General features: G+C 40.6%; 1 protein-coding gene across 3 annotated transcripts in view; it reads left to right on the top strand.

Annotated features, from left to right (window-relative positions):
- LOC143347264 (uncharacterized) overlaps positions 1-13,197 on the top strand; it is a 76,525-nt gene that overhangs the window by 51,421 nt on the left and 11,907 nt on the right. For all 3 annotated transcript variants that reach the window (XM_076776322.1, XM_076776331.1, XM_076776333.1), the window contains exons 4-5: positions 5,049-5,194; positions 5,604-5,927. In XM_076776322.1, coding sequence (XP_076632437.1) covers positions 5,049-5,194; positions 5,604-5,927 — 470 coding nt within the window. The remainder of the gene's footprint in view (positions 1-5,048; positions 5,195-5,603; positions 5,928-13,197) is intronic.

Genomic DNA, 13,197 nt, shown 5'->3' with positions numbered 1-13,197 from the left:
CCATTCAAATGCTTCCATTGGTCGCGATTGCACCATTCAATTATACTTTTGTTAGAAACGTAGAAATAAATAAATGCCCGAAGCGGGCCATGTGCTTCTCTTTGGCGGGTCTCCCCCTCTTAAAGGATCGGCCAGGACACTTGGAAAAAGGAGGGCCGTGCTGTCAAGGGTGCTCTCACGACCCTGGTTCTCTGTCAGGGTACAGAATTATATTAGCTCTTGCCGCGAGCAGATATACATCGAATACAGTTTTTTAGAAAGTCCACCGTGTCTTAATTTTTATTTAAAACGCTCGACCGCCATCCTGACCGTAATAGCATCTTTCTTACACTTTACAGATCGTAATTTTGATCGAACAAACATTACAGATCGAAAGCTCGATTTATTTTTTATTTCTGATCGCCATCAACGTCGTTTGATTATTTCGTCGATCCTCAGCGACGTGGATCGTAAACGGTCGTCGATGACAAGTCGGGGCGAGCGTAAAGAACCGAATGGAAAGAGAAATGGCGGGGTAAGGTGACGGAGAGTAAATAGTAGCGGCCGAGATCGAGATTACGAACGAGGGTTCGCAACGATCGAGAGCGTCTCGAAAAGGTTCTCGGAAGAAACACGAACCTTTGATTATCGAAGTCCCCCGGTGTGGGTGTGTTGTATATACAAACTGACAAACCGGCCTCGATCATTTCCAGTTACCATTGACCATATTGCGTCATGGGCTAGCCATTCCTCGCGGCGAATCGATCGCTTCTCGTCGCCCAGATCGTCGTGCACAACTTATCGTATCCATCGACTTCCGGTCGAATTGGAACAATGTCTTTCGACGTCGACATTTTATTTTATATTTATTAACCTCCACATGACGGAACCTCCATTTTGATTGGAATCTGAATTTCATTATTTTGCTTTTGTCATTAACATCGTATTTGCCAATTCTTTATTAATCGAAATCGTTAATTCGTTCTGGAAAAATCATTTTCGGTTGCAGGAGTCGATTACAACCATTTTTGATCATTAGATATACCCTCGAAATCCTACGCATTTTCAAGAAAAAAATTCAAGAAGGTGTGAAATTTTTCGGCGAAAATGAAAAATTTCAAATCGTTCTGGAAAAATTATTATCGTTTACAAGGGTCAATTATAATCATTTTTGGTCGATACACATACCCTCGAAATCCTATGCATTCTCGAGAAAAAAAATATAATGTGAAACCATATATGGTTCCTCGAAATTTCATGTTTATGTTTAGAAAATCATAACTTCTGAACGGACTGAAGGATTTTAAAGTTTCAAGAAGCAAACAACGCGTATTTTAGTGTAGAATATGTAGAAATTCTAACAATATCGAAAAAGTTGTTCCTCAACCCTGTAAAGTGAGAAAACCCCTATAAAAGTGGTCCAATTTTCAAACGACCATAACTCCTATAATAGTGAATGTATTTTAATGAAATTTATTTCTGTAGTGGAGCTCATGGATACCTACAAAAAAGTATCAGACAAATTCCCGTACAGCGTCAAACAGATTTATTAAAAATCAAAAACGAATTCTTATGGAAAATCGACAGGGGGTAGATGCCTAAATTTTTCGACGAAAAAAAAAAATTCCAAATCGTTCCGGAAAAATTATTATCGTTTACAAGGATCAATTATAATCATTTTTGGTCATTAGACATACCCTCGAAATCCAACCCACTTTCTAGAAAAAAATTTGAGAAGTTTTGAAATTTTTCGCCAAAATTAAAAAATTTCAAATCGTTTTGAAAAAATTATTTTCAGTTGCAGGGGTCAATTACAATCATTTTTGGTCATTAGACATACCTTCGAAATCTTATGCATTTTCGAGAAAAAAAATATAATGTGAAGCCATATATGGTTCCTCGAAATTTCATTTTTATGTTTAAAAAATCATAACTTCTGAACGGACTGAAGGATTTTAAAGTTTCAAGAAGCAAACAACGCGTATTATAGTGAAAAGAATATGTAGAAACTCTAACAATATCGAAAAAGTTGTTCCTCATCCCTGTAAAGTGAAAAAACCCCTATAAAAGTGGTCCAATTTTCAAACGACCATAACTCCTATAATAGTGAATGTATTTTAATGAAATTTATTTCTGTAGTGGAGCTCATGGATACCTACAAAAAAGTATTAGACAAAATTCCCATACAGCGTCAAACAGATTTATTAAAAATCAAAAACGAATTCTTATGAAAAATCGACAGGGGGTAGGTGCCTGAATTTTTCGATGAAAAAAAAATTTTCAAATCGTTTTGAAAAAATTATTATCGGTTGCAAGGGTCGATTATAATCATTTCTTATGAATAGATATACCCCCGAAATCCTACCCAGTTTCGAGATAAAAATTCGAGAAGGTGTGAAATTTTTCGACAAAATTAAAAAATTTCAAATTGTTCTGAAAAAATTATATTTAGTTACAGTGGGCAATTACAATCATTTTTGGTCATTAGACATACCCTCGAAATCCTATCCATTTTCGAGAAAAAAATTCAGTATAGTCGGAACTTTAAACGTTAGTAACTTTTTAACGAAGCCTCCATCAACAAATTGGTATCCTTGATTTTCGTCTTATTTTTGCCTCTAGAATCATCCCCCATTAAAACTTTTCCCAATGGTGACCGAACACCCTGTATATTCCGATGTGAAATGTCGCGATTTGGGTGATAATTCGTAGATGTATCAGTCGATAAACTAGATTTCCATATAATATCCAACGTATACAATCGATCGAGCAGGCAGTTCCTCGCGTTTATAGCTGTTCCAAGTAAATTAATGCGACATCCATGCATGTAAACGCCGCAGTGGTTAGCGAGAAGCTCGATCATGTTGGAAACAGACACGTCCTGGGCTCGTGGGGCGACATTAGTCGGCTGGATGCGCACGAGTTGCCACGCTAAGTTCTGTCGTGGAAATAGCGTCGAGCACGTGCTGCATTTGCACCGTTTCCTCGTTGCACCTGGCGGAGAGGATCTATCGCCCACGCTGGAGGCCCCCAACCAGTTCCGCGTCAGCCATGCGGGATAACAAGCGAACCCCAAGTGTCATCGACGCGACCTCAAGCTTGCAATTATAATTTTCAATGCTTCGCGAACTCTAGATCAGCCTCTACTAGACCCAAAATCTGCTCTCGACTCTCGTCATCAGACTGCGAATCTTTATGCAAATTCATATTTTTATCGTCAGAGTTAATGGAATTGAAGCTTCGTAGAGGGTTGTCCCCTAAATATTTCTCATAAATCTGCTCATAACCAAACGCCACGAGTTCTGTAACGTCAATTCTGGAATCTGGAATCTGTCGAATCGACGCGTTCGTTCGTCATCGCGACTGTTTCGAATTGTTCCGTGGTTTATCGCGACGACGCGCGAGCCTCGATTCTCCGGGGAGCGTCGTCGCGCGTTTTCCTCGTTTCCGCGCGCGAAACTCCGAAGGTCGTCGCGACGCGTTTTCGTTATCGATGTTGGTTTTTTTTTTTACGGTAAACGTCGTTCCTCGAACAGTGGTCGTTCCGGGAGAATTCGCGAGGCGATCGACGAGCACGTACCGACCGATCCGTACGTGTCCAATACGCGTCCATACGTGTCCGACGAGCCGCGGGAAGCGCCAAGGCCGCGCGAATCGCCTTTTGCCGCGTTCGTCGCGATAAATTGGAAACTGGCGCGCGCACGATCCTCGCGGACCGTTATTTTGACAATCATACGCGTGCGCGTCGTTGCGCAATGGCGACGACCACAGACGCGTCTCGAACTTTGTAATTCATTTTCCAATTTTCAGTCTTATTCATTTATGCGTATTTTTATTGCAATTCGTTCGGTTGACAGTTAGTTCGAAGTGCAATCGAATAGAAATTGCTAACAAATAATATTTATGAGTAATGGTCACGTCAGTTTGGGAATCTGAAACTCGTTGAATTGACACGTTTCGTGAACCTAGCGTCAATCTAGGGATACTTGGTATTAGTCAGTCTTACTTCGACTTCTGTTATTTATTCACTCGGTATTTGCAATGGTAATATTGTTGAAACAATTTCTTTCCAAGCTGAACTTGCGTGGAATCAGAATATACAGGGTGTTCGAGCATCCCTTTATATAAAATACGATTTTTCTTTTAATTAGAATATGTATTCATGCCATTGCATCAAATTCAACATAAGTTGTTAAAAAATAATATTTACGAAATAGAAAAGCAGAAAGACACTATTGCAACAACCACAATTAACAGAATCGACCATAGTAGAACATGATAGTCAAAAATTCGTTTTACCATTGTAATAATGGCGTCGTAACTATTAGCGTTACTTTGGGGCAGTAAAAAGCGTAGAAGAGGAAGTTTCTCCAGTTTTTCTCGGGCCAATATTCCCGGATTCGCGGGGTTTCCGGAACGGTTCGACGCGAGTTCAGGTATAGTGGTCGATGCTAATGGTAACGGTATAGCAAAGTGGTAATAGCGACGGTAATGGCAGTGGGTAATGGTAATGGAGTAGTTGTGTTCACGGTAGTAGCTGGTCGCCGGTGAACATCGAAAAACGTCCTGGTTTGGCACGCGCCCGCATTTACGGACCGATGAATCGGAGAACGGTTCTCGTTTCCGGCCTCCTGCGGGACAATTAGCCAACAAACGCGGCCCGGACTGGCTTTCCGGCCGTATCGAATCGCTGGTCGACGAGTTTTCGGTCGCGTGCTGGCGAAATCCCATGGGCGGAGGCGTGAATCCTCGAGGGGGGCTCTGGCGACTACGAGAACCGCGATCGGATCGCCACTAGTCGATCGTTTTGCACGATTTTCAGCGCTATCGATACTATTTCGTACGATCTTCGCTACCATCCATGCACACTCGATGAAATTTCGATGAAAACGCGATTATTTTATCGTAACTTTATTATTATTGCAAATGAGGAGGATCTTAATTGATTTCGTAGACCCGTGTTTCCCGAAACTATTTTTAAAAGCTGAGAACCGTAGTTTGAAGGCAACCTTCTTCTATTTTTTATTTTTGTTGCACAACAGTATGGGTCGTTTTATGCATTGTTTCAGTCCGTTGTATCGCACCATAAGTGGAGTTGGCACCATGACGACTGCCACCACAGCGGGGACTGGCGGAGGCACTTACGCTCTTCCGTACATGACTGGCAGCCCCACGGAACTGCCAACCTCCCCTCAACAGCTCTGGAACGCTCAAGGTAATCGCAATGATCAAACAAAAATTCATACGATATTCAAAATTGTCAATTTCGTCTCTGTCGGACTCTCAGAAATTTCAGTGGAGGATCTTTTGCTTTGTGCAATCAAAATTAATTGCAACACCCTTTACATACGTAGAATTTCTATTCTTCAACATTTGTTTCATTGCAAACTTGACTCGTCGCTAAAATAAAAGTGTATTTTCGTCTACGATAAATGTTTTATTCCAGTATAAAATAGTCTGTTTATCTTTCTATATTCTGGTTCCACGCAAGTTCAGCTTGGAAAGAAATTGTTTCAACGATATTACCATTGCAAATACCGAGTAAATGAATAACAGAAGTCGAAGTAAGACTGACTGGAACCAAGTATCGAACGAAATAACGAGTGAAACAATTTTGGCGGCAGGTCTGAACACAGGTCTCTCCGGGATCTCCGAGGACTACGGGGGCAGCGACAAGACGTCAGGCACGGTAACTCACCAGGCCCTGCCTGGGTTTTCGCAACCGTTCTGCGGCAGACCGAGTTTCCGCGGCTACAGCCCGTCCTACCCCACGCAACAGACGAACAACGGGGGCGGGGCAGCGGTGAACGCCACCGCCTGGGCATACGTTCCGTCGTCGGACGACACCCTGGGGACGCAGTACGCGACGCCCTCCAGACGCCAAACAGTAAATCCGCCGCCGACGCACACGCAGCACCAGCTCACCACCACTACCACTCTTAGCGGCAGTGAGTATCATTTTCAAATTTCCTACTTACTTTTCCACCCGCTACGACCGTCGCCCTTTTCGTTTTCGGTCAATCTTTTCGACTACACCTTCGATTCGAACGTTTGATACGCGTACCAAGCACTTGGTACTTGATACGTTGCACTGTAGGTAAATAATAACGTAGCAGATTTGTTCGAATATGGTCACCTCGTCCCATGGGTCTCATTTGACCAGTGGTCCTCTTTGGTTGGCCAGTAGAATTGTAGAGAAACGAGAATCTAATTGTTTGGTTTCTACTGTTCAGAGCTGGAAAGATGACTAGTGGGGTAATTAGGAGTCTCGTTTTTCTATAATTCTACTGGCCATACGCGTACCAAGTACTTGGTATTTGATACATTGCACTGTAGGTAAATAATAAGGTAGTAGATTTGTTCGAATGCGGTCACCTCGTCCCATGGGTCTCATTTGACCATTGGTCCTCTTTGGTTGGCCAGTAGAATTGTAGAGAAACGAGAATCTTAATGTAATTGTCTGGTTTCTACTGTTTAGAGCTGGAAAGATGACAAGTGGGGTAATTAGGAGTTTCATTCTTCTATAATTCTACTGGCCATACGCGTACCAAGTACTTGGTACTTGATACATTGCACTGTAGGTAAATAATAAGGTAGTAGATTTGTTCGAATATAGTCACCTCGTCCCATGGGTCTCATTTGACCAGTGGTCCTCTGGTTGGCCAGTAGAATTGTAGAGAAACGAGAATCTTAATGTAATTGTCTGGTTTCTACTATTCAGAGCTGGAAAGATGACAAGTGGGGTAATTAGGAGTTTCATTGTTCTATAATTCTACTGGCCATACACGTACCAAGTACTTGGTACTTGATACATTGCACAGTAGGTAAATAATAACGTAGTAGATTCGTTCAAATATGGTCACCTCGTCCCTGGTGGGTCCCATGGGTCTCATTTGATCATTGCTCCTCTGGTTGGTCAGTAGAATTCTAGAAAAATGAGAATCTTTATGTAATTGTTTGGTTTCTACTGTTCAGAGCTGGAAAGATGACTAGTGGGGTAATTAGGAGTCTCGTTTTTCTACAATTCTACTGACCATACGCGTACCAAGTACTTGGTACTTGATACATTGCACAGTAGGTAAATAATAACGTAGTAGATTCGTTCAAATATGGTCACCTCGTCCCTGGTGGGTCCCATGGGTCTCATTTGATCATTGCTCCTCTGGTTGGTCAGTAGAATTCTAGAAAAATGAGGATCTTTATGTAATTGCTTGGTTTCTACTGTTCAGAGCTGGAAAGATGACAAGTGTCATCTTAGGAGTCTCTCGATGCACAAAATGTCCCTATTTTGTGACTCTTTTTCTCTTTGTTTCACATTGTAGCTCGTTCCCTTGACAAATGATGCATCAATCAGTTTGGCATTCTTTAGTGTTGTCTTCTTTCTAGCTTTGAACAGTACAATGCTCATATGCTCCTCAACTTCCAAATAAAAGAAAAATTTTAGAACATTTGGCTAACTAAAGATTGATATTCTCTAAATTCTTAGCAGGACAAGATTTGATAATAATTGAAACCTAATCCAACCCTGCTTTGATACTAGTTGTACTTGTGATTATTAAATTTTGATGATCGAGAACCACCTAATCCACGAGAAAGACGTAAAGATGTCTGATGAATTTTTTTTTCAGTCTCCTTTGAAGCCCTCCTCAGGTAAAGAAATAATAATAAATATTATTCTTGGAGGACGCTATGCGTATAGAATTAATATTAAAAATTAAACAATTTCTCCAATCTATTATTGGCGTGGTGACCTTATTCGACTTGTAACAAAATTGCGGTGCAAACGATAGCGTATCAAGTATTAGCTGGCGCGATACTTTTCAACATGGCGTCTCGGTACGCGTATTAAATGCCGCTGTAAACGTTCGTGTATTCTCGAAACAAGGAAATTCTAAGTTGGGTTCCCTCTGTTTTCTTGTGTCTCGTAGATAAGGACTAATTACGCGCTGAATACACAACTTATTTTTACAATTCCCGCTTCCGTGTGCTCCGAGACAATGTCGAGCATCTAAAGTACTCGTTTTATTCGTATTTGTTACAAACTCGATACTCTTGGTGCAAATTAGTCGAATTCAATAGCATTTTAGGGATAATCACCAACCATCGAATGCCAATTTTAATAAAAATTTGCACAAATCTTCGAATGAGAAACTACGGGTGTCAGCCATTTTGTTTCTAAGTACAGGCTTTAAATTACGAAAGAAAATATCGAACAATGAAATAAATATTGTAGTTCTTGGAGGCTCGTAACTTACGAGGGAATATCTTTTAAAATTGACCTGATAAAATTAGTTGCAAAATTTTCTCTCGATCAAAATTCGATTTATCAAACTCAACGATTCGAAAATTTTCAAATAACCGTGTCGAAGTGGTGGAGGATTTAGTCTCGAGTTACGAGGGACCCTTTCTCAAAACGACGATAAATCGTGGGCGATTCGAGAGAACGCGAACGATGGATCGTGTTGCACTGATCGTAAATAACAGGGAAAAGGATTCGACGGGCTCCACGTCCCGACGCTCGGGAAATTCGAAAACCAAGCGTACACCCACCATTCCTGACAAATTTCCCTGCTCGTCCTCGACTGAGAAACGTATCGCGTTACAGAGTCTGTCGTTATGCCTTCCACGTGTCCGAAGGTGAACGTTTCGAGTTCTAATTGCAGCGTTTTTGAGCAGACACACTTTTAAATTTGAATCTTCGCGCCAAAATCGTTGTCAAAGTCGACTGCAAACAGTTCGAGACTTTCTTGTTGGAACTGTTAAAAATAAGAAAACATCTTTAAAAATTTAGAGATCAGAAAAGTTTCTACGATTAAAATAACCTCAAGTTCTAATTGCAGCGTGTTTAAGTACACACTTTTGAATTTGAATCTTCGCGCCAAAATCGTTGTCGAAGTCAACTGCAAACAGTTCGAGACTTTCTTGTGAAAACTGTTAAAAATAAGAAAACATCTCTAAAAATTTAGAGATCAGAAAAATTTCTACGATTAAAATAACCTCAAGTTCTAATTGCAGCGTGTTTAAGTACACACTTTTGAATTTGAATCTTCGCGCCAAAATCGTTGCCAAAGTCGACTGCAAACAGTTCGAGACTTTCTTATTAGAACTGTTAAAAATAAGAAAACATCTTTAAAAATTTAGAGATCAGAAAAATTTCTACGATTAAAATAACCTCAAGTTCTAATTGCAGCGTGTTTAAGTACACACTTTTGAATTTGAATCTTCGCGCCAAAATCGTTGTCGAAGTCGACTGCAAACAGTTCGAGACCTTCTTGTTAGAACTGTTAAAAATAAGAAAACATCTTTAAAAATTTAGAGATCAGAAAAATTTCTACGATTAAAATAACCTCAAGTTCTAATTGCAGCGTGTTTAAGTACACACTTTTGAATTTGAATCTTCGCGCCAAAATCGTTGTCGAAGTCGACTGCAAACAGTTCGAGACCTTCTTGTTAGAACTGTTAAAAATAAGAAAACATCTTTAAAAATTTAGAGATCAGAAAAGTTTCTACGATTAAAATAACCTCAAGTTCTAATTGCAGCGTGTTTAAGTACACACTTTTGAATTTGAATCTTCGCGCCAAAATCGTTGCCAAAGTCGACTGCAAACAGTTCGAGACTTTCTTGTTGGAACTGTTAAAAATAAGAAAACATCTTTGAAATTAAAACTTTGGAGATCAGAAAAATTTCTACGATTAAAATAACCTCAAATTTTCGAGCATATATTCGATCAGATGAATCCGGGGGCCATTTCTACGTCCACGATTCTATTCTAATTTCCAGCGAGAGAATCTTGGCTAGAAATTCCGATCGTTGGGTCTGGATTCCGCAGGGGGTAATTTTCTTCGGTACATGCAATACATGTTCGTTGCACGTAGCGATCGCGCGCGGAAAATTGTCAACAAAGTCGGTGGTCGCGTGCTGCGCGATCTCACGGTATCGAAAGAGGGATTGATACACGCCGACCCTGACCTAGACAATGCGCATTTCTAATCTAGTTTTGTCTACGCGCGATACAGAGAGGAACGATAGCAGGCCTGCGTATATCTAGCTGCCCCGGGACCGCGAATTTAAGATAATTTCAACGGTATCTTGGCAGCGGCGACGGTGGCGGGGCGCGCGAACGTACCTTGGCGAGCGTAATCGAGCACTCTGACGATCATGCTCGCCCGTATCGAGTGCTTCGAGACGTCGCGAGGGTCGCGAGCGACTTACGATTAAACTCGAACACGTCGAAAAGAACGATCGAGTAATCGAGTGATTGAACAATCGAACAATGCGTGGAATACATCGTTTGCATTAACACTCGTATTCTACATTTGCTACGTAAATTTCAATTTCCTTTCATTTTTAAATTCCTCTACGGTTACCGGAATATCAATTTGAGAACGGAACATTTAAACTAAATTTAAAGAGACGATTACGCTGAATAATAGAAAATGAGACGATGGTCAAGGTTCGAGCATGAGTCAGGGTAAACGATGAAATCATCGAAGGAGTTTAGAAGCAGCCTTGTGTAAAGAGGATATCGACTATCGATGTAAACAAAATGAAACATTTCGGAATGGCGTGTTCCCGAAGCAGATAGGACGAAGATCGAGAGAAAATGCAGAAGTTTAGGGGGTATAGTGGTTAGGAGAGTAACGCAGGGATGCAGTCGGGGGCGTCTGACGGATATGGGAGAAGTCGAAAAAGCTTTTGAAGTGGTGGCTTCTTTTGGGAAGCGTCGGGTGTCTGCGGTTTCCATGCGCCAGCGGGGAATGCGGGCTTTTAACATACCGCGATCTCGAGTGGCTTTCTACCGAGGCACCGGCGACGCCAGAGCGTCGTTCACCACGCGCGTGGCCTCGATCTAACGTTAACCTCGCCTGCCAGACCACCCTCGAGTCCCAAACGTCCCCCTGGCGCAGTCCTTCCTCCGAGCCTCGACGGATCTGCACGTGGCCTTCCTTAATTTAACCTAGACTTTGAACACGCTCGCTACCGACTCGAGGACCTCTTAACGCGTGTACAACGGCGTCGAACACCTGTTACACGACCGCCATTGTCTTGTTTCTGTCGTAGAAACTCGACGCGAAAGTCTGTTCCACTTTCTGGTCGCGATCGTCCCTCATATCGAATGAAAACACGTTTAATATCGTTTTAGAAACGTGTTGCCACCCCTTGGAGCACGTAACTAACCCTTGGTATTATACAGGGTGTTCGGCCACCTATGGGAAAAATTTTAATGGGGGATTCTAGAGTCCAAAATCAAGAATACTTTCTTAAGAATAATTTCCGGCTGCATTGAATTTTTTTTCTCGAAAATGCGCAGTATTTCGAGGGTATGTCCGTTGACCAAAAATAATCGACATCGACCCCCGCAACCGATAATAATTTTTCCAGAACGATTTGGAATTTTTTTTTTTCGTCGAAAAATTTAGGCACCTACCCCCTGTCGATTTTTCATAAGAATTCGTTTTTGATTTTTCATAAATCTGTTTGACGTTGTACGGGAATTTTGTCTAATACTTTTTTGTAAGTATCCATGAGCTCCACTTCAGAAATAAATTTCATTGAAATACATTCACTATTATAGGAGTTATGGTCGTTTGAAAATTGGACCACTTTTATGGAGGTTTTTTCACTTTACAGGGTTGAGGAACAACTTTTTCGATATTGTTAGAATTTCTACATATTCTACACTAAAATACGCGTTGTTTGCATTTTGAAACTTTAAAATCCTCCAATCCGTTCAGAAGTTATGATTTTTTAAACATAAACATGAAATTTCGAGGAACCATATATGATTTCACATTATATTTTTTTTCTCGAGAATGCATAGGATTTCGAGGGTATGTGTATCGACCAAAAATGATTATAATTGACCCTTGTAAACGATAGTAATTTTTCCAGAACGATTTGGAATTTTTTTTTTTTCGTCGAAAAATTTAGGCACCTACCCCCTGTCGATTTTTCATAAGAATTCGTTTTTGATTTTTAATAAATCTGTTTGAAGCTGTACGGGAATTTTGTCTAATACTTTTTTGTAGGGATCCATGAGCTCTACTTCAGAAATAAATTTCATTGAAATACATTCACTATTATAGGAGTTATGGTCGCTTGAAAATTGAACCATTTTTATGGGGGTTTTTTCACTTTACAGGGTTGAGGAACAACTTTTTCGATATTGTTAGAATTTCTACATATTCTACACTAAAATACGCGTTGTTTGCATTTTTAAACTTTAAAATCCTCCAATCCGTTCAGAAGTTATGATTTTTTAAACATAAACATGAAATTTCGAGGAACCATATATGATTTCACATTATATTTTTTTTCTCGAGAATGCATAGGATTTCGAGGGTATGTGTATCGACCAAAAATGATTATAATTGATCCTTGTAAACGATAGTAATTTTTCCAGAACGATTTGGAATTTTTTTTTTCGTCGAAAAATTTAGGCACCTACCCCCTGTCGATTTTTCATAAGAATTCGTTTTTGATTTTTCATAAATCTGTTTGACGCTGTACGGGAATTTTGTCTAATACTTTTTTGTAGGTATCCATGAGCTCCACTACAGAAATAAATTTCATTGAAATATAGTCACTATTATAGGAGTTATGGTCGTTTGAAAATTGGATTTCTAAATATTCTCCACTAAAATATGCATTGTTTGCATTTTGAAACTTTAAAATCCTCGAATCCGTTCGGAAGTTACGATTTTTTAAACATAAACATGAAATTTCGAGGAACCGAAAAGGTATTTAAAGTGGTATCTGTTCACATTAGTAGATACACAGTTGAAGCAATCCGAAGCTTCGAAAAATAATAAAAGTTATCAAATATTCCCAAAATGTCCCCAGCCTCTTACGTTCATCGTCAGTCTCTCTCGAATCTAACGATTTATTACCAGAATTGCCGAGCAATTTTGCCAAATTTCATACTCCTCTTCTCCTACCTGACTCATCATTCACGGCCATAACTCCAGTTACGGTTACCGCGAGTACGATTCTACGAGCCTGCAAAGTATCATGAAAATCTGCGAGCATCAGTGGAGAGTTTCTTGGGTTGCAAAGTACGGTTACCTGCGAGGTCGGTTTACCCGTCAGCACCTTTCCCTGCGTTATATCCGATTGCTGCCAAGCTCTACTCTCATCGAGTTGTCCTCTGACCTCTTCGTCCTCCTCCCCTCCGCCTCTTATCTCAGAGTCTCCCCCTTCCGCCCTCGCTCTTCGGG

This window comes from Colletes latitarsis, chromosome 2, assembly GCF_051014445.1.
Source record: "Colletes latitarsis isolate SP2378_abdomen chromosome 2, iyColLati1, whole genome shotgun sequence".
NCBI lineage: Eukaryota > Metazoa > Arthropoda > Insecta > Hymenoptera > Colletidae > Colletes > Colletes latitarsis.
Note: the sequence above shows the minus strand (reverse complement) of the source record. Positions and strands in the feature narration are given on the sequence as shown.